The sequence below is a fragment of the Pipistrellus kuhlii genome, unplaced genomic scaffold (assembly GCF_014108245.1).
Source record: "Pipistrellus kuhlii isolate mPipKuh1 unplaced genomic scaffold, mPipKuh1.p scaffold_m20_p_6, whole genome shotgun sequence".
Lineage (NCBI taxonomy): Eukaryota > Metazoa > Chordata > Mammalia > Chiroptera > Vespertilionidae > Pipistrellus > Pipistrellus kuhlii.
In genome coordinates this window covers 72964755-72992075 of record NW_023425562.1, presented here as the reverse complement: position 1 = coordinate 72992075, position 27321 = coordinate 72964755, and the positions used below count along the sequence as shown (strand labels likewise).

The window sequence follows — 27321 nt, the reverse complement described above, 5'->3', positions numbered from 1 at the left end:
GGTTTTATTTCTGTACAAGTTCAGTTTGGAATCTGCTTGTTTTACCAGCTTCATTCTTCAGGTTATAGCACTTAACCGTGGTTGACACATCCCCGGGAACTGCTCAAATGCAGGCTCCACGCAGTGCACAGCAGTGTGGGCTGCAGAGATACAGAAAGATGAAGCTTCCTGTTCTCAAGAACCTTTCCTTTCCGAGGGCATGTATCCCAGCCGGGTTCAAAATTCCTCATGTAATGTGTAGTTTGAAATATAATGAATTTTAAGTTTGTTCCCCTTTAAAAGTGGCCACAAATCCATTAGGAACCCTGCCCAACACTTGGTGCTAACACCAGACAGTAGCGCCTTTCTCTGATTCAGAAAACGTTGAAAATTTATTTAGATAAAATGTATGTCCTGGTGTCTCATGTCAGGAGATGTTTTAATGCCACAGCATATTTCAAGCCAGGATGTCCTTCCCTGGAAGAGAATTTGTAATTGGCAGGAGAAAAAAAAGCATGACAGCACTTGATGCTTGTTTCGGGGAACACATTACATTTTTTAAAGAGGTGCTGCATTATTGTTTTTGTGAAACTAGGCCAAATCTTGTCATTAATCCTAAAAGGCTTTTGAAAAGCCTTTTTTTTTTTTTTAAGGCTTTTTTGTCTTGAAAGAAACATCTATTTTTCCTTGGCTGGTAATCATCAATTTTGTTGTTGTTGTTGTTAATATTTTTTCCATTGATTTTTAGAGAGTGGAAGCGCGGGGTAGGGGTGGGGAGGAGAGAGAGAGAGAGAGAGAGAGAGAGAGAGAGAGAGAGAGAGAGAGAGAGAGAGAGATGATCGGTTGCAGCCGGACAGGATCTGGGGATCATGCCTTTGCCTGAATGGAACCAAAGACCCTTGAGTCCACTGGCCCACGCTCTAACCACTAAGAAACCTGGCTAGGGCCAGCCCGTGCTTTAAAAGGGACAAGTGATGCTGTTTTGAGGATGTGGCAGCCATTAAAATGTGCTCAGCGTTCGGCAGATATTTTACATCGTGCACTGAGTCTTAACTACACATGAAAACCTTATTAGGAGTTCATCTTCTTCACGAATTGTTTATCCACCACCCATATTTGTGGCCATACTGTGTCCTCAGAACTATTCTACACTCTTCCTTTTTGTGGCTTTCAGTAAAATTAAATTAAACTATGCATTGTATATTCCCAAGAAAAAATCAGTCATGTATTATTTGTGTGCAAGGCACAAGTCCCATGCTTGCTTTAGAGATGGCAGTGTTCCTTTCCCACATCCCTCCCATAGAAAAAGAGATGCCAAGGAGATACAACCTTCACAAGAAACCAGTTAGTGAGTGGTGTTTTGTGTTTCTTCTTGACTGCCAGTTCAGCAGTGATGTGTTTTGTAGTTGTGGAATTAAATTAAAACTCTTTCTGAATGGGTTACCATAGTATAGCAAAACTGCCCGCAAAAGAGGAGTGTTTTCATTTTATATGTTTCCAGGGGTGAGCTATTGAATTTGGTACTTGATTTTTAAATTCCAATTTAGAATCTTATGAACTGCTTAGAACAGGGGTAGGGAACATCTGGCCCTCGGGCTGTGAAATCACTTGATCTGGCCCTACCAGGGCATTATGGTTGAGTTAATTAAATGTTTGACCAATTTAGCAGGCTAATTTTTAAGTTGATACTTTTGTATGGCCCGAAAATGTTATTAATATCCAAGTGGCCTTTGGGAGAAAAAAGGTTCCCAGCCTGGCTTACCCACTAAATGAACTGCTTCGTTTAACCTGGGTTTGTCAGTAAAATAGTTTTGGATGGCTAAGGCCTCTCATTTTTCTCCATCTTGTTACAAGGAGACCAGATTGGGGCTAGACTGCAGAGTGCACATCAGATTGGCCTTTTTTTCTGTTTGCATTTTTGCAGTGTTCACCATTTATTCTCTCACTAGAGGCCCTATGCACGAAATTTGTGCAAGAAGCTCAGCCCTCGCAGCCCTGGTTTTGTCTGGAAGGTCATCCGGAAGGACATCTGGGAGGTCATTCATCTGTCCAGTCTAATTAGCACATCATGCTTTTATTACTTGTTTATAAAAAGTAGGGATAACCCAGTGGTTGTGTGTGGCTCTAGAATGTAAGCCCCTAGGGAGACTGTCTTATTTTATTACTGCGGCATACCTCATTGTGGTGAACAAGGGAGCAGGGAAAAGGAATCACTGGTTGGTTAATTAGGGGAGACCTCCCTAAAAAGCCAATAGAATCACACACATAACGGAGACAGAGAGTGAGAGCTTATGCAACAGAAGTGAGCGGAGCAAGCATCTGGCACCAAGTCCCAGTCACTGGCAGCATCACAGGTGGAGAGGCAGGTGTCATTCTCAAGCCAGGTGGCTACAGCGGTGGCACATGTCCAGTGGAGTGGAAGTCTGGCAGGGCTCCGAGCATGACCCACGGTACCAAGCTCGAGGACTGGGTGGTTAGAGCTCTGAGCTTTTATAGCCCACTGGAGGCCTGGTGCATGAAATTTGTGCATGGGGAGGGGGAGTGGTTTTCTTCAGCCTGGCCTACGCCCTCTCACAGTCCAGGATCTCTCTCGTAGTCCAGGACCCCTCACTTCTTACCACCTGCCTGCTTGCTGCTCCTTACCACTCGACTCATTGCTCCTTAGCGCTGCCTCAGAGGCGGGAGAGGCTCCTGCCACTGAATTCGCCAGCCATGAGCCCGACTTCTGCCGAGTGGTGCTCCCCCTGTGAGAGCACCCTGACCACCAGGGGGCAGCTCCTGGGTTGAGTGACTGTTTGTTCCATTGTTTGGTCGATTTGCATATTAGGGTTTTATTATATAGGATAAGGGATGGAGGTCCCACTCATATTGGTGTCTAGATGGAGCCCTTATCCAAGTATCTAGACTTGTGACTTTGGTCATTCCAGTCCCCTCCTAAGGGCATTCCTGTTACAGCCCCTTACCTTAGTCTTGACATAGCACTTGACATAACTGTCATGGCTGACAGTGACTCCATTTTAGATGGTCAAAAAAAGTCCCATATGCTCTTGCTCTATATATCGTCACTCAGCACATGGTATGCAGTAAGCACTTAGTGAGTATTGGTGGAGAGGATGTGTGAATGCTAATACAAATGCTGATTTTTATTTTTATTTATTTCTTACTCTTTTGTCTGGTTCTCAAGAGCAAACAACATGAAAGGGAGTTCATGTCACTTCATTGTTTTACTTAAACATCTGTTTATTATAAATATAGTAGCTATATAGGATAGAAAAATGCAAGGAATACAGAAAGATTTCAGTTGAAAAGTAAAAATTTCCCTGAATTTTCTCTCTTCTAAACATTACTCCCTAGAAGTGACTTTTTATTTTTATTTTTTAAAACTAGAGGCCCAGTGCATGAAATTGGTGCATTTGGGGGGGAGGGGGGGTGTCCCTCAGCCCAGCCTGCACCCTCTCCAACCTGGGACTCCTCGAAGGATGTCCGACTGCCCGTTTAGGCCTGATCCTGGTGGTCAGTCGGACATCCCTCTCACAATCCAGGACTACTGGATCTCAACTGCTCTCTTGCCTGCTTTCCTGATTGCCCCTAACCGCTTCTGCCTGCCAGCCTGATCACCCCCTAACCACTCCCCTGCCAGCCTGATTGATGCCTAACTGCTCCCCTGCCAGCCTGTTTGCCCCTAACTGCCCTCCCCTGCAGGCCTGGTCCCCCCGCAGCTGCCCTGCAGGCGTAGTCACCCCCAACTTCCCTCCTCTGCTGACCTGGTCACCCCTAACTGCCCTCCCCTGCAGGCCTGATCGCCCTCAGCTGCCCTCCCTTGCAGGCCTGGTTCCTCTCAACACCCCTTCCCTGCTGGCCATCTTGTGGTGGCCATCTTGTGTCCACATGGAAGCAGGATCTTTGACCACATGGGGGTAGCAATCTTGTGTGTTGCAGTGATGGTCAATCTGCATATTACTCTTTTATTAGATAAGATAGAGGCCTGGTGCATGGGTGGGGGCTGGCTGGTTTGCCCTGAAGGGTGTTCCAGATCAGGGTGGGGGTTCCCTTGGGGAGTGGGACGGCCTGGGTGAGGGACCTGTGGTGGTTTGCAGGCTGGCCACATCCCCAGGCAACCCAAGCGGAGGTCTTGGTATCTGGGATTTATTTATCTTCTATAATTGAAACTTTGTAGCCTAGAGTGGAGGCCTAGGCTGGCCAGGGTGTTCAGAAAGCTTGGCTTTCTGCATCGCCAGGGGCAACCCTAGCTTCCTGCTCTCTCCAGTTCCGTGGCTGCTGCCATTTTTGTTGGGATTTACTTATCTTCTATCATTGAAACTTTTTAGCATTGAGTGGAGGCCTAGGCCGGCAAGGGCAGACGGAAAGCTTGGCTTTCTCCATTCCCCCAAGTTCCCCTCCTGCTCTCTGTGGCTGCCCCATCTTGGTTGGGCTTATTTGCATATTCACTCGTGATTGGCAGGTGGGTATGGCTTCTGGGTATAATGGAGGTATGGTCAATTTGCATATTACTCTTATTAGATAGGATATATTTTTTACTGATTTCAGAAAAGAAGGGAGAGGGAGGGAGAGAAAAACATCAATGATTAGTGAGAATCACTGATTGGCTGCTTCCTGCATGCCTCCTCTTGGGGATCAAGCCAGCAGCCTGAACATGCGCCCTGACCAGGAATTGAACTATGACCTCCTGATTCATATTCTGATGCTCAACTACAAAGCCACACCAGTGGAGCTGATTTATTAATTTTAGACAATATCTATCAATTGTGCTAAAAATGATGAATTTAGCATAACTTAGATGGCCTTGCATTATCTCCTTTACTTCCTGATTATACTAAATTAATTCTCATTTTCTAAACACTACTTTTTATATGTAAAAAAACATGTAAAGCTGCAATTCTACTTTAAATTTTTTAAAAAATATTTCCCGCCCTAGTCAGCTTGGCTGAGTGGATAGAGCTTTGGCCTGTGGACCAGAGGGTCCCAGGTTCGATTCAGGTCATGGATACATACGTTGGTTGCAGGCTCCTCCCCTGCCCAGGACCTGGTTAGGCACATGCAAGAAGCAACCAGTCGATGTGTTTGTCGCACATTGATATTTCTCTCTGTCTTTCCCTCTCTCTAAAAACCAATGGAAAATAGGATCTGGTAAGGATTAATATATATATATATGATTGTATTTCCTTAATTCTGTGGGTTATAGTGTGGCCATAAACATATTGTCCAAACTAGGATTGATTGATGGATTGATTTGAGAGAGAGAGAGAGAGAGAGAGGAAGTGAGACAGACAGATATAGATTTGTTGTTCCATTTGTTGCTTCTTGCATGTGCCCTGATCAAGTATTGAAACCACAGCCTTGGCCAAACTGTGATATTTTTGAGGTATCAGGAAAATAGATATAAATCAAGGGTGTTCGTACAACCAAGATAGAGGATTATCCTACTTATATAAGACCTTATAATCTTTTTATGCTTTTAACTTGTGATTATTTAATTAGATTATCAAATCAGTAATTATAATTTATAATTATAAAATCAGTAATTATACCTTCAAAATTTTTTTCAGTGACTGACAGAGTTCACAGTAAGGAACTTAGTAAGAGAATTTCTGAATGTTAGCTATTTCTGTATTTAAATAGAGCTTATTGTAAGAACAGTATTTAATTAAAATCTAATATATCACTACTTTTCTTGGTTGAAGTATATATTTTTTCATGGTAAGGAAGTATCTGTCAATTCCTGTCTTAACAGATGTTTTTATTAGGTATTGAATGAAGTTACATTTTTAAGGCCTTTTCAGTATCTATGGAAGAAAACATGATTTTTCTCTTTTGTTATTAATATGTTACTTCGTGGATTTCCTCATAATGAACTGTCCTTGTAGTCCTTGAATAAACCCTCTAGGTTATAATGTATTTCTCTTAATAGGCTAATGGGTTCTGTTTTTTATTTCTAGCTAGAGGCCCGGTTCACAAACCATGCATGGGTGGGGTCCCTCCAGGTGGCCTGCAGAGATCGGCCCTGGCTCAAGCCCTCAGCCTCACAGCCCCGCAGCCCTGCCTGGCACCCCACCTTGGTCTGGGGCCCTCCCCTTACCTGCTCCACAGGCGATCATTGGGGCCCAGCCCTGGGCCGGCTCCCCCAGGGCATGGGTGGGAAGATATTCCTCTTTCAGGGCTTTCCAGCTCCATTTTAAATAAGGTTTTCTTTATTTAGTTTCACATGGCAAAAACAAGACTTCAGATTATTTGATGATCAATTGGTTTTTAAAGCACAAATGACTTGCCCTAGCTGGTTTGGCTCAATAAATAGAGCATTGGCCTACAGACTGAAAGGTCCTGGGTTGGATTCCTCATCTAGGGCATGTGCCTGGGGTTGCAAGCTCGATCCCCAGTGGGAGACATGCCAAGAAGCAGCCAATCAGTGATTCTCTCTTATTGTTGTTTCTATCTCTCTCCCTCTCCTTCCTCTCTGAAATCAATAAAAGTAAAAAACAAATACTCAAATGACTTATCTGCGGTGTAGATACCATCTGAGCTCTCTGAAATAATGGGCCTGTAATTTTCCTGAGCTGATTCCCTGCCAGTCCTCTAAATGGGAAGGAACAGGATGGCCCAGGGAAGAGGCAGGGACTCACAGGCTGCCTTCAAGGACTCAAGACACAACTCCCTCCTCGCTGTGTCGGTGGAACATATGGCTGTGACCAGGCTTCCTCAGCGTAACACGGGTGGGGGCTGGACACTATTTTTTCTAACCTGAAGTTTAATGTTCTTTCCTTAGCATTAAGGGCAGGAACGTTATTTCCTGTGTTTGCTAGCACACACTGCTCTCAATGAATAATTCCTGAATAAGCATGGTCAGAAAGAGGAGGGAGGTCAGCCTTGCCCCAGGAACTGGAGGGAAGGGGAAAGTCTGCTGTCTGCTTGGTGGTGGGGTTGGTGCTGGTGGTTCTTGCTCAGGCTGGTCACTGTTTTCTTCGTGGTGGTAAAGTGTTTTCTTCTTCAAGGTTAAGATACCATAATACCAAAAAATAGCCAATTTGGCCCAATTTAGCTTTCTTAATGTCAATTTAGTATCATTATATACATTATATCCACTTTATAATGTAGATTCCCTCACAGAAACTTGTTTCTGTTTTCTAGACTCTTCTACCTCACTATGTGGTCTCTGGATAACAATCAGTTGCATTATTTGATTTTGAACTCTGAATATTTGTCTTTAAAACTTATAAAAATTAACTTTCATATGTAAAAGAATAGGTATTTGAAATAATTCCAAAAGTCCTTTTCTTTCGTTAAATTTTAAACTTAAGTTATCTTTATGATAAGTTACTTAGTACTTTGAAAATAAAAATACTACGTGTTTTTTTTAATGTACATTTATTGATTTTAGAGAGGAAAGAGCGAGGGAGAGAGAGAAGAAACATCTATGATGAGAAAGAATCATCCATCAGCTGCCTCTTGCACGTCCCCCAGTGGAAACTGAGCCCACAGCGCAGGCATGTTCCTGACTTGGAATCCAACCATGACTTCCTGGTCATAGGTCGACACTCTCCACCCCTGTGTCACGCTGGCCCAGGCAAAATTTCTTATGTTTTAAGAGAGGTGAGGGTCTTGAGCACACTTAAATAATCACTAAACTTGAAATCAGGTGTTTAGTTTTACCATTGACCTTGGCTGAATGAAATTGGGTAAGCCAGGACCTCCAGATACAGTTTTCTCTTTTTTAAAATGTATATAGTGTCTTTCATGATTATTGCAGTAGTGAAATGACATAATGTGGAAATATCCAGCATAAAACCTGGTATAGTGTAGGTATTTTATCTCTGAAAATAATAGGATGAAGTATATTTTAGTTAAACTAATTCTATTTGGAAACCTTTAATAAGAATGATTGTGTTATAATTATAAAGATTCCTGGTATACTTTAGAAAAGCAAGACACAAGAAAACAGCAAGCCTTTGTTAGATCCAAAGAGCTATAGTCAATATTGAAAACTCTCATGTTGGGAATTTTTCATTGTGGAACTTAGTTAAGTGGTTTTTTAAAATACATAAGTGTAGATTTGAAGTGGAGGAAAAGGAGTATGAGGTGTGAGTGAGAAAACGCTTTGATGATTCTTCACTTTCACTTGTGGTATGGCTTGTTGCCATCCTGTCATTCGCTGCATGACATAGCCCCCAAAGATTTTTGTTTGGTTTTTATATAAGTGTATAGGTACATTAAAAATGTAGAAACTAATCATTTTTAGCGTATTCATGGAGCTGTGTAACCATTGCAGCAGTTTTAGAACATATTCTTAATCCAAAGGGAACTCTGCCTTTTTTTTTTTTTTTTTCATCACACCCACTCTAGGCAGCCAATAATCTGTGTTCTGTCCTTATGGATTTGCTGTTCTATAACTTTTATCTCTCTATATAAAGCTAATCTACTGAACTGGTCACTATGATGCGTGCTGCAGCTGGCCAACCGTCCTTGGTCCCTCCCCCTGGCTGGACCCTACCTGTGCACAAATTTGTGCACCAGACCTCTAGTATAAGTGGAATTGTACAATATGAGCTCTTTTGTGGCTGGCTTCTTTCACTTAACATATAATGCTTTTAAGGTTCATCCACATTATATCATGTATCAGGACTTAATTCCTTTTTATTGTCTAATTATATGTCTGTATGTGTATACCACATTTTATTTATTCATTTATCAGTTGATGGACATTTGGTTGTTTCTACTTGTAAAATATTATGAATAACTAGAGGCTCAGTGCATGAAATTTGTGCATGGGGGGTGGAGGATCTCTCAGCCCAGCCTGCACCCTTGCGCAATCCAGGATTCCTCGGAGGATGTCTGACTGCTGGTTTAGACTCAGTCCCGCAGGACTAAACCGGCAATTGGACTTCCCTCTTGCAATCTGGGACCACTGGCTCCTAACCACTTTGCCTGCCTGATCACCCCTAACTGCTCGCCTGCCTGCCTGATTGCCCCTAACCACCTCTGCCTGTCTGCCTCATCATCCCTAACTGCCTCTGCCTTCCTGCCTCATCACCCCTAAATAGGATGAAGTATATTTTAATTAAGCCATTCGCTTGCCTGCCTGATCACCCCTAATCACTCTGCCTACTTGCCTGACTGTCCCTAACTGCCTCTGCCTCAGCCCCCCACCACCGTGGCTTTGTACGGAAGGATGTCTGGAAGATGTCCTGTCTAATTAGCATATTACCCTTTTATTAGTACAGATGATGCACAAACATCCCTAAAGGATTTTATGCCTTCAGTACATAAATCCAATTATAATAACTGTACTAATTGAGTACATACTCTGGGTCAAGTCCTGCAATGGCAATTATGGGTTCTTTTGATCCTCATAATAACTCAGAGGTATAGATAATATTATCCTCAGTTTACATATGCAAAAATAGAGGCTCTAAGAATTAAAGAACTAGCCTAGAGTCAGGTGGTTAGTAGTTACTGTTGTCTAAGGTATAATTCATACCTGGGCCTACCAGCCAAACTGCAATGAACTGCATACCAGTAAGCTGGAGTTTGAAGCTTGTTGGAGTTCCTGGCATATGCAGAGGCCCTCATTCATGCTCATATCATGCTCACTGTGGTCAGCCCTGACCTTTCTTGTCTCTCAGTCTTTTTAAAAAAATATATTTTTATTGATTTCAGAGAGGAAGGGAGAGGGAGAAAGAGCTAGAAATATCAATGATGAGAGAGAATCATTGATTGACTGCCTCCTGCACACCCCTTACTGAGGATTGAGCCCACAACCTAGGCAGGTGCCCTTGACTGGAATTGAGCCTGGGACTCAATTCTGCAGGCCAACACTCTATCCGCTAAGCCAAATTGGCTAGAGCTATTAGTGCTTTTGTCCATACTTCACTCTCAGTTACTCATCATATGTACTTCACAGTTACAGTCTGCTGTCTCATGGTTTTCCTCTGGTTATTCTGTGTTTATAACATAGATAAGATAGAGGAACGTCTTTAATTGAGGGGCCTGTGCTTAGTGAAAACAAGGTTAATTTGGTTGGTTTTGAAAATTGGTGGAAGTTATAGAGTATTATTTTGGTCTTTATGTGAGAAGAAATTCCTAAGCAGCTAAAACTGTTCCTCAATGTAATGAGCTGTCTGGTGAAGAACTTTCTAGAACGGAATGTTCTGAAAGCAGCAGTGGAGTTCCCTCCTCTAAGGATATTAGAAAACGCATTTCCACACCAATGAGTGGCAGGACCCAAAGGCTCCTTCCACATTGGGGAAGGGCTTCCTCCCTGCCACAGCTGACAGGTAATATTAGCCACAGAGCAGTGTGACTCTTATATGCTCTTGATTCAGGCTTTGTTTTTATTTTTAATCTAAATAAACATAGCACCAAACTGTTAGAAATTAACTTGGTAAAGATGTCTTTATCCTTCCAATTTTAATCTCCTCTGAAAAAGGTATTTCTGATTTCTCAGACTGATATAAACTTTAGTTTGCATGCATGGAAAGGACTCTGATTAAGGGTAAAGATCCGTGGTCAGCCAGATCTGGGGCATCCTTGCTATGTAACCTTAGGCTAGCTACTTTATTTTTGTTTGCCTTAGTTTCCTCACCTGGAAAATAGGAATAAGAGTATCCTCTTTAAGCAGCTGTTAGGATTCTATACTGCTGGTACATAGTATGTGCTCATTAAATAATTATTATTTGAGGATTAGGGATATGGGTGGTTATTATAGAAAAACTTAATCTTTCTTTTTTTAAATTTTTCTCAGAGGAAACACGAGAATAGAAGAGGCTTGTGAAATGTACACCAGAGCTGCAAATATGTTCAAGATGGCTAAAAATTGGAGTGGTATGTATACAGTTTTTGTTTGCTTGCTTTTGAGGCAGATACTTTAAAAGTCATTTTGAAGGAGGAAATGACTTCTGTCCCCTTAGAATAAGACTGTTGGCCTCAAGCCAGGTGTCAGTGCTGAATCACTGGTGCAGCCACCAAGAACTGGGATTAAAGGACCTTGATTTAGTGAATCAAGTTGAAATCCTGACATAAAATTTAAATGTAAGGACTGGGTCTGTTTTAGTATTAGTATTAATATTTATTTATTTATTTATTTATTTATTTTTTACTTTAGAGAGGAAGGAAGGGAGAGACAGAGAAACATCAATATGAGAGATACATAGATTGGTTGCCTCTCAAATATGCCCTGACTGAGGATCAAACTGTAATTTTTACTTCTTACTAATATACTCAAATAAATCTATTGCCATAAAGATTGGAAGTTGTAGTAAAACTCAATGAAACCAGTGGGGAGTGTGTAGGGGGCGGCTGGTCGATGTTCCTCTCTCATCGATGTTTCTGGCTCTCTATCCTCTCCCTTCCTCTCTGTAAAAAAATCAATAAAATATTGGGTATATATTAAAAAAAAAAAAAAGAAAAGAAAGAAAACAAATCAGATAAATAAAAATGCCTACTTTTCTTTTCAAGAACATTAGTAGAGAACTTCTACTTCTTGCTCTGAGAACAACTCTGTGATAATTGATTGTGGTTCCACTGAGAAATGTGACAATAGGAGCGTTACTTATGTATTCCCCAACAGACTTATTATCATGTTTTAAAGTCATGCTTTCTACCCAGTGAAATTACACCTAACAAAATCAACAATTATTATTTTCATTGGTCTGAGAGGGGATGTTTCTTTCTGACACTGCTTGAGAAACAAAGTTATCCCTGTCCCTAGAAAAAGGGGCTTGTCCTGGTAGGGCATTTCTTTAGTGAACTGAAGATGGCCTTCAACCAGAACAGGGCTATGCTCTCTGCACCCTGGCCTACATTGGGGTCCTCGCCCTCTGTGAGTTCATTTCCCCATTTCCTGTTCCTTCCACCCTCAGCTTTATTAAGATACTAGAGGCCTGATGCACGGATTCGTGCAAGGGGCTCCGCCCTTGCAGCCACAGAGGCTTGCCTTGATTCTCACAGCTCTGGCTGTGTCCGGAAGGTCTTCCAGCTGTCTGGTCTAATTAGCATATTATGCTTTTATTATAACAGATTATTTTAGATAATTGACACAGAATTTTCTGTAAGTTTAAGGCTGGTTTGCCCATTTGCTTTTAAAAATCATTTCAATGAAAAAAATGCTGTTAAACTAGATGAATCTGAAAGGTCTTTTTCTGGCTTTACAAGATTTTTTGTAGGTTTAGTTCTAGATAAAAAGGCCATGTTATGTATTTTCAAAATACACTTATGCCTGAATTTTAAAGTACTGGGGGGGAAAAAAAAAAAAGAAGAGAATATTATCTTAGCATTTACATCATTTGTTTTGTTCCTTGGTCTGCAATAATAGTAAAGAAAGAGTGCTCTTATCTAAAAAGACCGCTTATTTTATCTGGTGATCAGATAAACGTAAGGAAATTCCATTTTAGAGAGGCTATTAACATTAATACATGTAAAGAGGCTTTGTATTTACCCTCCCCATCATCTCTTGCCTACTCTGATCTTTCAGCTTCTGCATTTTTTTCTAGTCTGTTTTTATGAACCACCTAAGTAATTCCGTTCAAACACATCAGCTTATGTCAAATAAGAGCTAAAGTCCTTAACAGTGGTCTTCTAGGACTTACCTGATCTCTGATCACTGACTCTTTTTATCTCATACCTCATCTCCTACCCACTCCCCTCATTCATTCCACTCCCTCCTCAAAGCCCTTTCTGGCACTCTTTCCTCAAAATAGAGTATAGCCGATTCTGTTTATCTCCTTCAAATATCGTCTTCTCAGTGAGGTCTTCCCTGGTCAATCCTTTTAAAGACAGCAATCCACTACCTAGCAAAATTAATTGAAAAAAATGTTTACTAATTTATATTGTGTATGTGTTTTTATTATGTGCTGTCTCCTCACTAGAATGCAAACCATAGAAATCCAGGGTGTTCCATCTCTGCTATACCTGCAGGACCTGCTCAGGATACTCATGTAATAAATAGCTAAATATTAGATTCTATGAAATTATTTCTGCGTAGCAGTGGTAGTTATCGTAATACCACTGCATCTCTAGTTTTAAAAGGTATAAAGATTAATCTAATTTGATTGATGCTGAGTTTGTGAGAGATCATCCTGGCAGGTGTTAGACCAGTTTTACAGGTGAAGAAATTTAGCTTGAGAAGTTGTATGACTTTAGTCATATCTGCTCTTTTAAATACACTTTTCAGTTTGGGGAAATTGAGCTGGCATTTGTTAGCAGTGATTAGAATGAGTGCTCAGTGAAAAAGTAAGCCAGCAATTAGTTTTGGAGCATGAAAAGATAAAATCAAAATTTAATATTATCTGGGGGAATGGAGCCAGCCCTAGAGAGCCTGGAGTCGTGGTATTATACTCAGTGAGGAAAGATGGACCATCAGTGGCTCTGGGACAGTCAGCATAGATAAACTGCAGAAAATGAAGTTACTGGTAGAAGAGGAAAGATGTAGGGTATAAAGGGAGTGATAATATTTAAACATACATACCAAACTACTGGTATTAGTTGTAGGGTAGATTTGCATGTAATAAGGATAATGACCAACACATGGAACTGGAGCCAGTCTGAGCACTTTACTTGGGAGATCCACGTTCTGACTATACTCTTCTGAGGCAGAGCCCATCAAAGCTCACATCTAGCTGATATGTTCCTGAACTGTCACTTAGAAGTTAGCTGCTGCCCAGGTACTTCAAGGGCCTACCCACAACCTTGCAGTGGCATTGGCCCCTCCCCTGGGAGCCCCTCATGATTCATCCAGGAAGCATTAAAGCCTGGTGGGCAGGGTTCTCTCTTCCATGCTGATGGTTAAATACTTCATGGGCACGCTTTCAATCTTGCCCAGAAATACCAGCAGTGGGTACTTAGGTATCTCATTCTATTTTCTGTAAGGTTTTGAATTGTGTTTTTTTTGTTTGTTTTTTTTAATACCAAAAGGTTTTGTGATATTCTTAATTGTGCTTTTCCTGGTGGAATAAACCCTTTCCTCTCCATTCCTGTTAGTACTTACTTCCCTATTCCAGAACTTAAGGAAAAACTTTGGATTCCACAATTGAAGGCCTAATTATCACTCTTTGAGAAACTTTCTTTGTCCAGGAAGCCTTCATTAGCAATTCAACAATAACAACTAAGTCCGGGGACGCTGTAAGATGGAAAGATGACCTCAGCGTTTTACCTTTCTTCAAACATTAGTAGCTTCAGCCTGCGTTCAGGATGCGCTGTGGGATAACATTGAGTGGCCTGGTACTAGGCTGTTGCTATTAAATGGAAACTGATAGCCGAGGGCCCACTTGGGAGGTCTTCTGTGGCTGAGAGAAGCTTCTCTCACTGTTTGACTTGATTCTGACTAAGAGGCATTGATTGCATTTCCATGTGCTTCTGACTGGAATACTTCTTTCAGAGGCATGGAACTTTCTAGCACTTAGGGCATGGGCTCTTCTGTAGGGATACTTGTTCCTCTCTGTTTAATTGTACTAATTTATCTCCCTCAGCTGCAGGAAATGCATTTTGTCAGGCAGCCAAACTCCATATGCAGCTTCAGAGCAAACATGATTCTGCCACCAGCTTTGTGGATGCTGGGAATGCTTACAAAAAGGCAGACCCTCACGGTAAGACACACCTCTGTCTAGGACAGCGATTTTCAACCTGTGTGCGTGGCATACCGGTGAGCCACAATAATTTTTATTAAGCCATGAAATACTTGACTATTTAGTTATGGGCACTGTGCTCTTTTCCCTTAGATTGTCAAATTTTAAAAATGACACTAGCCAACGCAGCAATACTGTCCGGTGTGAATGAATCAATATTATACTTTTTTTTTTTTTTTTTTTGGTCAGATTAGCAAAAAATATACTATATTTTCTGGTGTGCCACAGAATTTTACTAATTAGTTCGTGTGTACCATGAGATGAAAAAGGTTGAAAATCGCTGCTCTTAGGATGGTAGGACTGGACCTTTAGAGCGCTGATAAAAATAAACTTTTGTACTTTGGAATAATAGAGATTTTGGTAATTTTTAAGAATCGTTGTTTAATCATTTGCAGCTTTAATGAAGAGAAGATATGTTAAATTTAACCTGGTGGTATAGTTGCTTAACAGCATTTTCTTAAACTTCATTTATGTTGCATTTTGGAGAACTTTTTAGAAATTAGCTTTAATTTTATCTAAGACTTATTATGTCCTAATTTTATGAATATTGTTTACTAGAGGAAATGCCCATGTTCTTTTACTCTTAAATACTTAGCACATTTTAAGATCCAGTTAATGGGAAATTAGAATATTAGATGTTGGGGCTTTTTTGTTTGTTTGTTTTTGAGAGAGAAAGAAACATCAATTTGCTGTTCCACTTATTTATATATTCACTAGAGGCTTGGTGCACGAAATTCATACACGGGCTTTGGGGGGTGTCCCTTAGCCCAGCCTGCACCCTTTCCAATCTGGGACATCCCTCTCATAATCCAGGACTGCTGGCTCTCAACTGCTTGTCTGCCTGCCTTCCTGATTGCCCCTAACAGCTTCTGCCTGCTAGCCTGATCACACCCTAACCACTCCCATGCCAGCCTGATTGATGTCTAACTGCTCCCCTGCCAGCCTGTTTGCCCCCAACTTCCCTCCTCTGCTGGCCTGGTTACCCCTAATTGCCCTCCTCTGCAGGGTTGATTGCCCCCAACTGCCCTCTCTTGCAGGCTTGGTGCCTCCCAACTACCCTCCCCTGCTTGCCTGATTGCCCACAACTGCCCTCTCTTGCAGGCCTTGTCCCTCCCAACTGCCCACCCCCTGCTGGCTATCTTGTGGTGGCCATCTTGTGTCCAAGTGGGGGCAGGATCTTTGACCATATTGGGGCAGCCATCTTGTGTGTTGGAGTGATGGTCAATCTGCATATTACTCTTATATTAGATCGGATAGATGCCTCTTGCATGAATGGGGGCCAGCTGGTTTGCCCTGAAGGGTGTCCCAGATCAGGGTGGGGTTCCTCTAGGGCGGGGGGGGGGGGGTGAGGCCTGGGTTAGGGGCCTGTGGTAGTTTACAGGCTAGCCACCCCCCCCCTCGCCCCCCCTCGCCCACCGATCCAAGTGTAGGCCCTGGTATCTGGAATTTGGAATTTATCTTCTACAATTGAAACTTTGTAGCCTGGAGTGGAGCTGAGCCTCCTGCTTGCTCCGTGGCTGCCACCATTTTTGTTGGAACTTATTTACCTTCTACAATATAATTGAAATTTTGTAGCCTGGAGTGGAGGCCTAGGCCATCACCTGGGGCAACCCTAGCCTCTTGCTCTTCCAGCTCAGTGGCTGCCACCATTTCTGTTGAAATTTATTTACCTTCTGTAATTGAAACTTTATACCCTTGAGTGGAAGCCTGAGCCTCCAGGGTGTGCAGAAAGCTTGGCTTCCTCCATTGCCAGGGAAACCCAAACCTCCCTCCTGCTCTCTGAGGCTGCAGCCATCTTGGTTAGGGTTAATTTGCATACTTGCTCTGATTGGCTTGTGGATGTATCAGAGTGATTGTTAATTTGCATATTGCTCTTTTATTAGATAGGATTGGTTGATTCTTATATGTGTCCTGACCGGGGATCAAACCTGCAACCTTAGCATATCCCAGCAACACTAACGAACAGAGCTACCCTGTCAGGGCAGTATCTGCTGGTTAAAATCAACTTATTTACACAGTATTCATCTGACTGATTAAAGTGTTTTTCAAAGTATTTGTTTTAAGCAAAGAGCGAAGTTGGATATTTAAAGTGGTAAAATTTTGCAAATGTTCTATTTCTTTTAGTTAGAAGAGTTCACATTTAATAATTAAAAGTATTAATTCCTTCCCTGTAACACATGCACTGGTAGCTATGGGGTTTCTCTTTTTTCTTTTAGCAATCCATTTTAACATAGAAATTCCAACTTTTATGATTATATCATACGGAAATAAGATATTTTCAAGGGCTTTTGTGTAGAAATTGACCATGGTTTTTTCCCAAAAGTGAAAAACTGAACACAGCCTAATGAGCAGTGTGATAAGAATGGTAGCCACAACCAGTGAACTAAAGGGTCCCAGGTTTGATTTTGGTCAAGGGCACATGCCCGGGTTGTGGGCTCGATACCAAGTAGGCGGCATGCAAGAGACAGCTAATCAGTGATTCTCATCTTGATATTTCCATCTCGCCCTCTCTTATTCTCTGAAATCAATACAAATATGTATATTAAAAGTAGAAAAAAGAAATGATAAAGTTATAATACAACAGTATTGTAGAACATGATGCAGTGACTACAATCCTTCATTTCAGAGTCTTTAGTGACCTGGTCAATGTTTACATGGTAACTGAAAAACCACATGAGAATTGAGATCTCAAATTCACAATAAAGTCTGTGCACATAGAAATGCATCTAGAAAATACTGGAAATGAAGAGTGGGTTTGAGTGGGATTATAGATAGCTTATTTTTCTCTATATTTTTCTGTAGTTTTAAAGGAATGACAATGAATTCACATTTCTTACATAGTTTAGGAGGAAATAGCTTTTAACTTCTTTTCATCTACTTTCTGATTTTTTTAGGTAGGCTTTTTTACTCTGCCACTTCTTTTGTAGAAGCAATAAATGTGGAGCTGTCGGACAGTGCAGAATTATAAATGCCATCATTTTGTGATGGAGTGTTGGTTCTGAACACAGCCTAACTTTTGGGAAAAGAATATACTTTATTAACATTGTCACTGACTAGATTTTTTAATTTCTTTGTGTGTATGTTAGTAGACCAAACGTTAATATCTTTAATATTGTACAAAATGTTGACTTTACTTAAGAATTCTCTGAACAGGGACTTCAAAGTGCTTTTGATTTTGGCTGCATGAAGAGTAGCCTATTGAAGTGTTTTTCTTATACAGAACTTTCTTCCAAAATTAATATGTATATATGACGTCATTGAAAAATACATTTACATTTGCGTGGTGTTGATGACAGTCCCATTTTTGCTTTATAATGCAATCTCTCCCCTGGATGGAGTCCCCACTTAGATTTAGAGTAACCAAGCCAGAACCACCCTAGCTCCAGTTGGAGTATGCTGAAGAGGCCTGGACTTGTGTGTGATTTATGTTTGTTTTTCTTTAACTAATATGCCCACCTTCTGCCCCAAATGGACCTCCTGTTCTGGTAGCAGCTAGGAAAATAGGCTCACTTGAACCCTCTTTGACTGAATGGATTTTTCATTGTTTTTCTTAAATGCCTACGCTTCAGAGGCTATCAACTGCTTAAATGCAGCCATCGACATTTACACAGACATGGTAAGACATTACCTTGCTTGAGTAACTGTGGGGTGGACTCCTTGACATGGCTTAGAGTTGTATTTTTGTTTTTATCTGGTTCCTACACTGGTGGCATTAAAATAGGTAAAACAGGAATGTAACTCTGTTTTTTGTTTTCCCCCAGGGAAGGTTTACAATCGCAGCCAAACACCACATCACTATTGCTGAGATTTATGAGACTGAACTTGTAGACATCGAGAAGGTAAGCAATGGGTCAGATTTTTTTAACCTTGGTGTGAAGCAGGGAGTTGACTCCAGGGACTCCTGCCTCTCCCAGCAGAGTTGAATGGAGTAGAGTGACCAGTAATGGCATGACTACACGGGGAAGCTTTAGGGGCTTGGTGGCTGAGGAGGAGAGAAACTGTTTTCCCCGAGTAAGTACCGTATCTGAGGCGAGAGCTGGTTAAGATTTACTTGCTGTGTCTGCTTATGTGATTCATGTTAGAATCTTCATCTCTTTTGCTGAGGCTTCTGTAGCCCTGGGAAGGAAGCTTAAGTACAGTTACATATCTTTGCAACCTGGGGAAGAAGGTAGGTGAACACCAACTTGGCCACATGTCTGCCTCCCTCAAGCCTGGCTTTTTATGTGGTGACTTATACAGGCATACCTTGGAGATATTATGGGTTTGGTGTCAAACCACCACTATGAAGTGAAAAGCACAATAAAGAGAGTCACACATGTGAGTGTGCAAGTGCATATGAAAGTTATGTGTCCACTATACAGCACATCCTAGTATACATTGTTTGTTCAGCGTTGTTCCATTATAATGATGAGATTCTGTAGGAACTCACTAGTAACTCTTCTGTATATTAATCGCCCTATGGTAAAATTGGTTATGTTATGTCATTTAACTTTAGGTTGTAAAACCTTCCGACAACATTAAGTGAGGATTTACTACTGTAGCCTGTTCAGTGTGCAGTAGCATTATGTCTATTAAAAGAGTGTATATACATTTATTAATAAAAAGGTTTTATTACTTAAAAAAAACTATCACCTGAGCATTCAGCAAGTCCTAATCTGTTTGCTGGTTGGATGATTTTTTGATGTTGATGACAATGCAGTATTAGCAAATGCAATAAAACAAGGTACTATGTCTCTAGTAGCAGAAGAAAAGAGGAAGAAGGAAACACTTACTGAGCAAATTCTGTTTTCCAAACGTCCTTTGTAGCTTGCCATGAATTTTACCACATTTCAGCTCTATGGCTATGGAAAAACTAGGACTCAAATGGTTACACTGCCTCTGCTCACTCAGGCCCAGCACTCTCTTGTCTCCCGCTGTCAGGGGATCTCCTGCAGGGCTGGAGTGTACCGTGGTGAGAGGAAAACACATTGGCCTCACTTCAGAGGCTGCCTCTACTCAGACTGGAGACAAATGTTTATGTAAAACTATCCTCCTGAGTGCTGCGATGGAACAGGTGTGAACCAGATCATCACTCTCAGGCTAATGAGCACTAAGCAGCTGAAAGACTCCAGCTGCCTCCTAGCTCGGTGGCTGTGGCACTCCCCGTGCCTGCCCTGGCATTGGACAGTTGTCACTCTTCCTCTCCTTTGTTTTATTTCTTTCTTGGCTTCTGGACCACGTCTCCCGCCTGGTTCTCTGACTACCTCACTGAGCACTTTCTTCCTGACTCCTTAGCTGGTTCCTTTTCTTCTTCTCACCCTATAGCGTGACCCCAGAGTTGGGTTGTCGTCTTCTCTCCGTCTTGCTCCCTCAATATGTCTATGTGTACTCACTCAGCATCACAACTTTAAGTATCGGCTGTATCCCAGGACTTGCAGAGCTGACTGCAGCCTAGACCTCAGACCTCTCCCTGAGCTTTAGATTCCTACGTCCCCATGTCTGTCAACCTCTCGACTGTAAACTCAAGGCAGGCATGTGTAAGACTGAGTCCTGACCTGGCCTTCCTTTTCTCCTGATGTTCCTCCTCCAGATCACAGGCATACTTGCCTTTTCTCTTTCTCCACATCCAACCTGTGAGCAGTTTCTGTGGGCACTGTCCTCGGAACTCCCAAGTCTCAGCACCTCTCGCTGTCCTTTCCAAGGCGTCCTCGGTCTTGGGGAGATGAGCACTCATGTGTCATCTTGCCAGCTGAAGCCAGTGCGCTCCTGTCCACGGTGGTGAGAAGAGCCCTCTGGAGGCGGAAGCCTGAAGTGCTCTGTGTCATCTCTGCTGTCAGGGCCTGGGCTTGGCAACCACTTCACCACAGGGGTTTCCTCAACATTGAGGGTGGATAAAATGACGTATGGTGCACTCTTGTTTTCTTTCTTTATAAAAAAATTTGATGATTTGCCACACAGCTTCTGAAACCTCCATTGCTCACTACTCACAGTGTTCCTGCCATTCTATGAGCTGGTCTTTTTTCATTGTGTTCTTTTTAAAAAAGCAATTTAAGAATATTACTCGGCACACACAGGTTAGCTTATTGTGTTCTCTGATGTTTGGCATCCTATGTTTAGAAACATTGTCTTCGAGTTTCTGGTGGATCTATCAGATTTTGGTTGGTGTGTGAAGTTTATTTGAAAAAATCAGTTAAACTAAGTACACAAGTACTTTATATCTGGTTTCTGACGAATGAATTTCTTTCCTTTTAATATGTCGTCTGATTTATTCACAGATTTTAGCTAGTGAACAGTGAAGTTTCATAAATTCACATTATTTCTTTGACTTCATGAAGTGAAACATGGAACCAACTAATAAATAGGTCCTTTTTAAATGGTCCAGAGGAATTATGACTCATTTCTGTCTTAAGTCCCTAAAGGACCTGATTTAGTACTGTTTGTTACTGTTATGTGTAGTGTGTCCAGTTCTTGTTAAGTCCTGTTTGGGGGTATGTGTTCTAAAAGAATTGATCCCATATTTAAAGCTGTTTTACCTACAAAGTGCACCCTGGGAGTTGCATTTGCCTTAATGACGATGGTCAGTCCTAGAAAGCCTTGTTTCCTTTCAGGCACCATGTATTCCGTGGCACCGTGCCACTGGCCCAGCTCTCCCGGGAGGCTTGTGACCCCTGTGGCGTGCCACTTACGCACAGGACAGTCAGCTGGGTGGTTTCTGGGCTTACTGTTATGTGTGCTACTGTTGTTGGTTGCTGTGTTCTACTTCTTATATTATTGTCTTTGGGACTGTAACTTACAGTGGGCTGATTTCTAGTGTGAAATGTTCTGCGTATGCTTTCTAAGTTTCACTACCAGTTAAAACTCCAAACTAGGTGGAACATCAATATAACCCGTGGTCAACAGGTTTACTCTGAAACTGCTCTAAGCCAGTGGATAAGCTCTCCTTTCAACTTCAGTCTCTGTCAAAACTTGGGAAAACCATAATTTTTTATTATTGGCTTAATTAGCATTATTAAAAACTAAATTAAAATTTTTCTTTTATTATAATAAACCTAGCTGAAGTTCACAGTTATAACATTTTGATGAACCAGTATTGTTATTTAATAAGTATTAGGCTAAACCAAATTTTGACATTGGGCCTCTTTTGTCTTTTTAACCTCCAAAATACCCTGTTTCCGCAAAAATAAGACAGTGTCTTGTATTAATTTTTGCTCGCAAAGATGCGCTAGGTCTTATTTTCAGGGGATGTCTTAATTTTTCCATGAAGAAGAACATGGTACACATTTATTGTTAAATGAAAATAAAGGAAATTTATTACCTGTATACAGTACAGTAGTATGGTAGTTGTCAACTCAAACCAGACAAACTGAATCCTACAGTATCAAGAATTTACTCATTTATTCAATAACAATCATGTCATCATCTTCTAGAACATCATCATAACAATCCAATTCCTGAATTTCCTGGTGAATTTCTTGTGACTCCATTTCTTTCAGAATCAGTGGACCAAATCTCTCATGTTTAGCCTGGGGGGGCCTTATTTTCGGGGGATGCCTTATATTTCACTCGGAAACCTGTAAGTAGGTCTTATTTTCAGAGGATGTCTTATTTTTGGGGAAACATGGTAGTTCAACTCAACTCTTTTCAACCTATGTACTTGTAAAGAGAGGATTATAGTGTACCTATTCTTTTATGGCTTTAAGATTTCATAAAGAACTTCCCATAGTGAATGTTCTATCCATTACTTTTAATCATAGCAAGGTAGCTCATTATACTTACCCATTTAAATTGTTCCCATTTTCTCTATATAATAAAAGCCTAATATGCAAATCAACAGTACAGCGGAATGGCTGGTGACTGGTCACTATGATGCACGCTGACCACCAAGGAGCATATGCTCAATGCAGGAGCTGCCTCCAGCCCACAGGCCCTGGGCCAGCCAAGGCGGGTGCTAGCAGGGCCACCTGGTTGCCCTGCAGAGGGAAGCAACCTGCGGCAGCAAGGGGCAGCCGGGCAGGCCCTCAATCACCCCATTGGTCAACTTCTGCAGATGAGGGCGACCTGCGGTGGGGGCAAGGGCAGGGCTGGTGGGCAGGCAGTGCCAGGCCAGCCAAGGCGAGTGCCAGCGGGGGACCTCCCTCCCAGTCGTCCTGCCAGTCGCCCCACAGATTGGCCCTGCCAGCCATCCAGGCCTAGGAACCCTATCAATGCATGAATTTCATGCATCAGAACTCTAGTTTAAATAATGCTGAGAAAATTTGGTGGAGAGGAGCATATTAGTTTGGGTAGGCCAGTGGTCGGCAAACTCATCAGTCAGCAGAGCCAAATATCAACAGTACAATGATTGAAATTTCTTTTGAGAGCTAAATTTTTTAAACTTAAACTATCTAGGTAGGTACATTGTTATTAACTTAATTAAGGTACTCCTAAGCTGGCCTTTGCTAAAAACTCAAGTGGCCAAAGAGCTGCATGTGGCTCACCAGCCACGGTTTACCAACCACTGGGATAGGCTAAGTGGCTGGAATAAATAGACCCAAAACATGATCATTCACACACAGAAGTGTCTATTTTTCACAAAATTGTCCAGACTCATAGGTAGAGAATAGGCATACAACTTTGGGGGGGGGGGGGGGGGTGGAGGGAGGTGGTGGAATGGGTTGAGCAAAAAAGGGAAAAAAAGAAAGAAATCATGGACACAGATGACAGTATGGAGATTACGGCGGGGGAGGGTGGAGAGGGCGGGGAGTGGAGGTAGATGAGGGTATAGGAGGGTATGGTAATGGAAAAAAAGAAAAAACTGTTCCGTTTTGTTAAAAACTGCAGTCCAGCCGAAACCGATTTGGCTCAGTGGATAGAGCATTGGCCTGCGGACTGAGGGGTCCCAGGTTTGATTCCGGTCAAGGGCATGTACGTTGGTTGCGGGCACATCCCCAGTAGGGGGTGTGCAAGAGACAGTTGATCAATGATTCTCTCTCATCAATGTTTCTAATTCTCTATACCTCTCTCTTCCTCTCTGTGAAAAATCAATAATATATATATATATATATATATATATATATATATATAATTTTTTTTTTTTTTAAACAAAAACAAAAAAACTGCAGTCCAGACAAGGCTAATGTTGGCTCTGCCCCCTTCAGCCTGTGGCTCTGCATTCTTGGTTATAACCATTACCACCTGCAGGAAAGGGGACCATTCGCTTTATGGGCCAGGTCTGTTTGCTCCCAGACAGTCCCCTGTGCCCGTAAGCACACCAGAGTGTTTCCTAACACACTTCCCTAACCTCTTATATTTTATTTGTGTGTCTTCTGTCCCTGAGCCTCTCGTAACTCATTAGAACTGCCTCGAAGCCATTGAACTGGTGGACAGCATCTGCAATCTGATTTTCTCACAGGTTTCTTTCAGGTTTACTGGAAAAACCTTGAAGGCAGGGATCTACAAATCTACCAGCTGTTTATATATGTCTGGAAACTAAGAATGATTTTCTGACTCTTTAATCATTGAGGGAAAAGCATTCATAACACAAAAATTAAATTAAACTGAAATTGTATTATCCCTGAATAAAGTGTATTTGCATATAGCCACAGTCCTTCATTTATGCATCATCTGTGGTTGCTTTTGTGCTACCTGAGGAGAGATACAAAGTTCATAAAGCCTATTATTATCTGGTCTGTTACAGAAAAGTGTTTCTGACCCATAATTTAAAACATTGTTTATACTTACCTCTTGCCCTTATTGTATTGACCTTTACAATTTTATTCTATTTCTGGACTTTGTTTCTTTTCATGAACCAGCTAATTCCTTCAGTTCTTTTTCCTTATAAAACCTGGCTAAAAAATAGTGCATACTATCATCTGGCCCTTTCCATAGACCTTATTTCCCTTGTTTCCAGCTCCAATAGGCACGTGGTGTGTGTGTGTGTGTGTGTGTGTGTGTGTGTGTGTGTGTTTCAAATACAAGCAAAGTTTATTTCGTCTCAGAGGTAGAACAAGCGAGCCCTGGAAGAAGTGAGCCAGCTGGACTGCGTGGGCTCAAGAAACAAGTTACAGAGGCAAAAAGAAGGGTCCTTGGAACTTAGGAATAAGAAAGGCAAAGAAAATGTGCCAGGAGGAAGGAGAGGCGGGAACACCTAAGTCTGCCCTAGAGGAGAGAGGGAGTCCTGGGGAAAGACCACAGGGGTAGGGAAAGGCACAGGCGTTCTCAAGAGAAAGAGCAGCTTGCAGTGTTTGCCTTCTGAGTTGTCATGTGCTTGATTTCACCTAATCTGTGTCCCACAGGACCAGAAATTCTAGCTTTCCAGCCTGCACTCTTTCTTTTCCACGTGTCTGTTAATTCAGCACCACACATTTTAGAGTGAAAACAAGACCTTTAATCTAGGTGACACTTAGGTTATTAGTGAGGATAATGTGTGCTGCTTTAGCAAACCTTAAATCTAAATTTAATAGGCTTCACATATCTCAGAAATAACAATCCAGCATAGCTGCTCTGCGTTTGGCAGTGGTGAGGCATGGGGTTTGAGGTCCATTCTGCCTTTTGTATTTAGTTAGGAACCAGGCTGACAAAAGTCCTGCTACCTTTAGCTCGTGGTTTCCTTTGTCACCCTAGACTTGGCTATTTTATTGCCATGCTGGCTCATGAGAAGGGAGAAGGCCTGGAGAAGGATGCAGAGTCAGATTATGGACCAAGCCTGGGAGTGGTTTACAGCATGTTTGTTTATATTCCATTGGAAGGAATAAGTCTCATGGCTGCTCTAACTGCAGTGCAGGCTGGCGAAGTGGTGTAGCTGGGAATTTGCCATGGGGGAGGGCGATAAGAGATTTTGATGGACAGCAAGCAGTCTGCTGCCAGGCTTCCAGAGGTGCATGCATTTTTGTGTTCCCTGAATGAAGTAGGCCAAGTTGTGAAAGGTTTACTATTGGGATAGTTTTATTTATAAGAAAAAATACCCATGCAAGGGTAGTTTTTTAAAAACAACTCTTTAAACAAGTGGTTTGAATAAGATGTGTGTGTGTTTTCAGGCTATTGCACATTATGAACAATCGGCTGATTATTACAAAGGAGAAGAATCCAACAGGCAAGTATTACTTTTAACATAATTAAATGGATTTTTGTTAAGTGTGATAAAAGATAAATCTTTGCTATATTCTGTTAGCGAAGTGTACTGTACTGTACCAAATGAAAGAGTACTGGGTGTCTTTTTATTTCTCTGTTGCTTACTTTGCTCTGGTTCTTGATTTCAGTTCAGCTAACAAGTGTCTGCTGAAGGTGGCAGCATATGCTGCCCAGCTTGAGCAATACCAGAAAGCCATCGAGATCTACGAGCAGGTGAGGTTACTGCTGTCTGTTCAACTTCCAGCAGAATTTACTCTGAATCTTTTTTTTTTTTTTACTTATAAATTTAATTTTTCTTTTTATTAAGATCTAATTCACACATTATGTAATTCATCCTTTTAAGGAGTACCATGTCTGGTGTTTAGTATATTCGCAAAGAATGTATAACCATCACCATTTCCTAATTCAAAACATTTTTATCCCCAAAAGAAGCCCCATTCTCTCCTCCAGTCCCTGGAAATACTATCTATTGTCTGATTAAGTGGATTTGCTGATTATACATATTTAATATGTATGGAATCATATTGTACGTGGCCTTTTGTGACTGGCTTCTTTCACTTAGTAAAATTTATTTTCAAGGTTCACTTATGCTATACTTCATTCATTTTCAAAGCTGAGTAATATTCCAGTTTATCCATTTATCAACTAATGGATATTTGGGTTATTTTCATTTAGGGCTATCCTATTTAATAAAAGACACTATGCAAATAGACCATCACTCCAACACACAAGATGGCTGCCCCCATGTAGTCAATTATGGCCACCACCATGTAGACACAAAATGGCCACTACAAGATGGTGACAGGAGAGGGCAGTTGGTGGGGACCAGGCTGCAGGGGAGGGAAATTGGGGGCAACCAGGCCTGCAGGGGAGGACAGTTGAGGGGACCAGGTCTTCAGGGAAGGACAGTTGGGGGCGGCCAGGCCAACAGGGGATGACAGTTAGGGGCAACTAGGCTGGAAAGGGAGCTTAATTAGGGGTTACCAGGCCAGCAGGGGAAGGCATTTGAGAGCAACCAGGCCAGCAGGGGAGGACAGTTAGGAATGGCCAGGCTGGCAGAGAAGGGCAGTTAGGGGCAATCGGGCTGGCAGAGGAGGGCATTTAGGGGTTGATCAGGCTGGCAGGCAGAAGCAGTTAGGGGCAATCAGGAAGGCAAGTGAGTGGTAGGGAGCCAGCTCAGTGGAATTGGGCCTAAACAGGCAGTCAGACATCCCTCAAGGGGTCTCAGATTGGAGAGAGTGCAGGCTGGGTTGAGGGACACCCCTCCCCCCCTTGCACAAATTTCGTGCACTAGGCCTCTAGTTATGAATAATGTTGCTATGAACATTTGTATTCAAGTTTTTGTTGAAGGTATGTTTGCAGTTCTTTTGGCTATATACCTACTATTGGAATTGTTGGGACATGTGTTAACTTTTTGAGGAACTGCCACATTGTTTTCCGCAGTTGCCATGCTATTTCACCATCCTTTCAGCAGTGTACAGGGGTTCCAGTTTTTTGCATCCTTCCCAATCCTTGTTTTCTGTTTGCTTGTTTGAGAACCATCCTAATGAGTATGAAGCAGTCTCTCAATGTTTCTTTGATTTTCATTTCCCTAATGATTAGTGATGTTGAGTATCTTTTTATG

General features: G+C 41.8%; 1 protein-coding gene across 2 annotated transcripts in view; it reads left to right on the top strand.

The window, feature by feature from the left end:
- NAPB (NSF attachment protein beta) overlaps positions 1-27321 on the top strand; it is a 37926-nt gene that overhangs the window by 1207 nt on the left and 9398 nt on the right. Inside the window, exons 2-7 of one of the 2 annotated variants that reach the window (XM_036417783.2) lie at positions 10733-10812; positions 14454-14570; positions 18179-18225; positions 18371-18448; positions 25604-25659; positions 25826-25910. In XM_036417783.2, the coding sequence (XP_036273676.1) occupies positions 10733-10812; positions 14454-14570; positions 18179-18225; positions 18371-18448; positions 25604-25659; positions 25826-25910 (463 nt within the window). Of the gene's footprint in view, positions 1-10732; positions 10813-14453; positions 14571-18178; positions 18226-18370; positions 18449-25603; positions 25660-25825; positions 25911-27321 lie in introns of those variants that run through there. The other variant, XM_045574858.1, reaches the window with a different exon arrangement.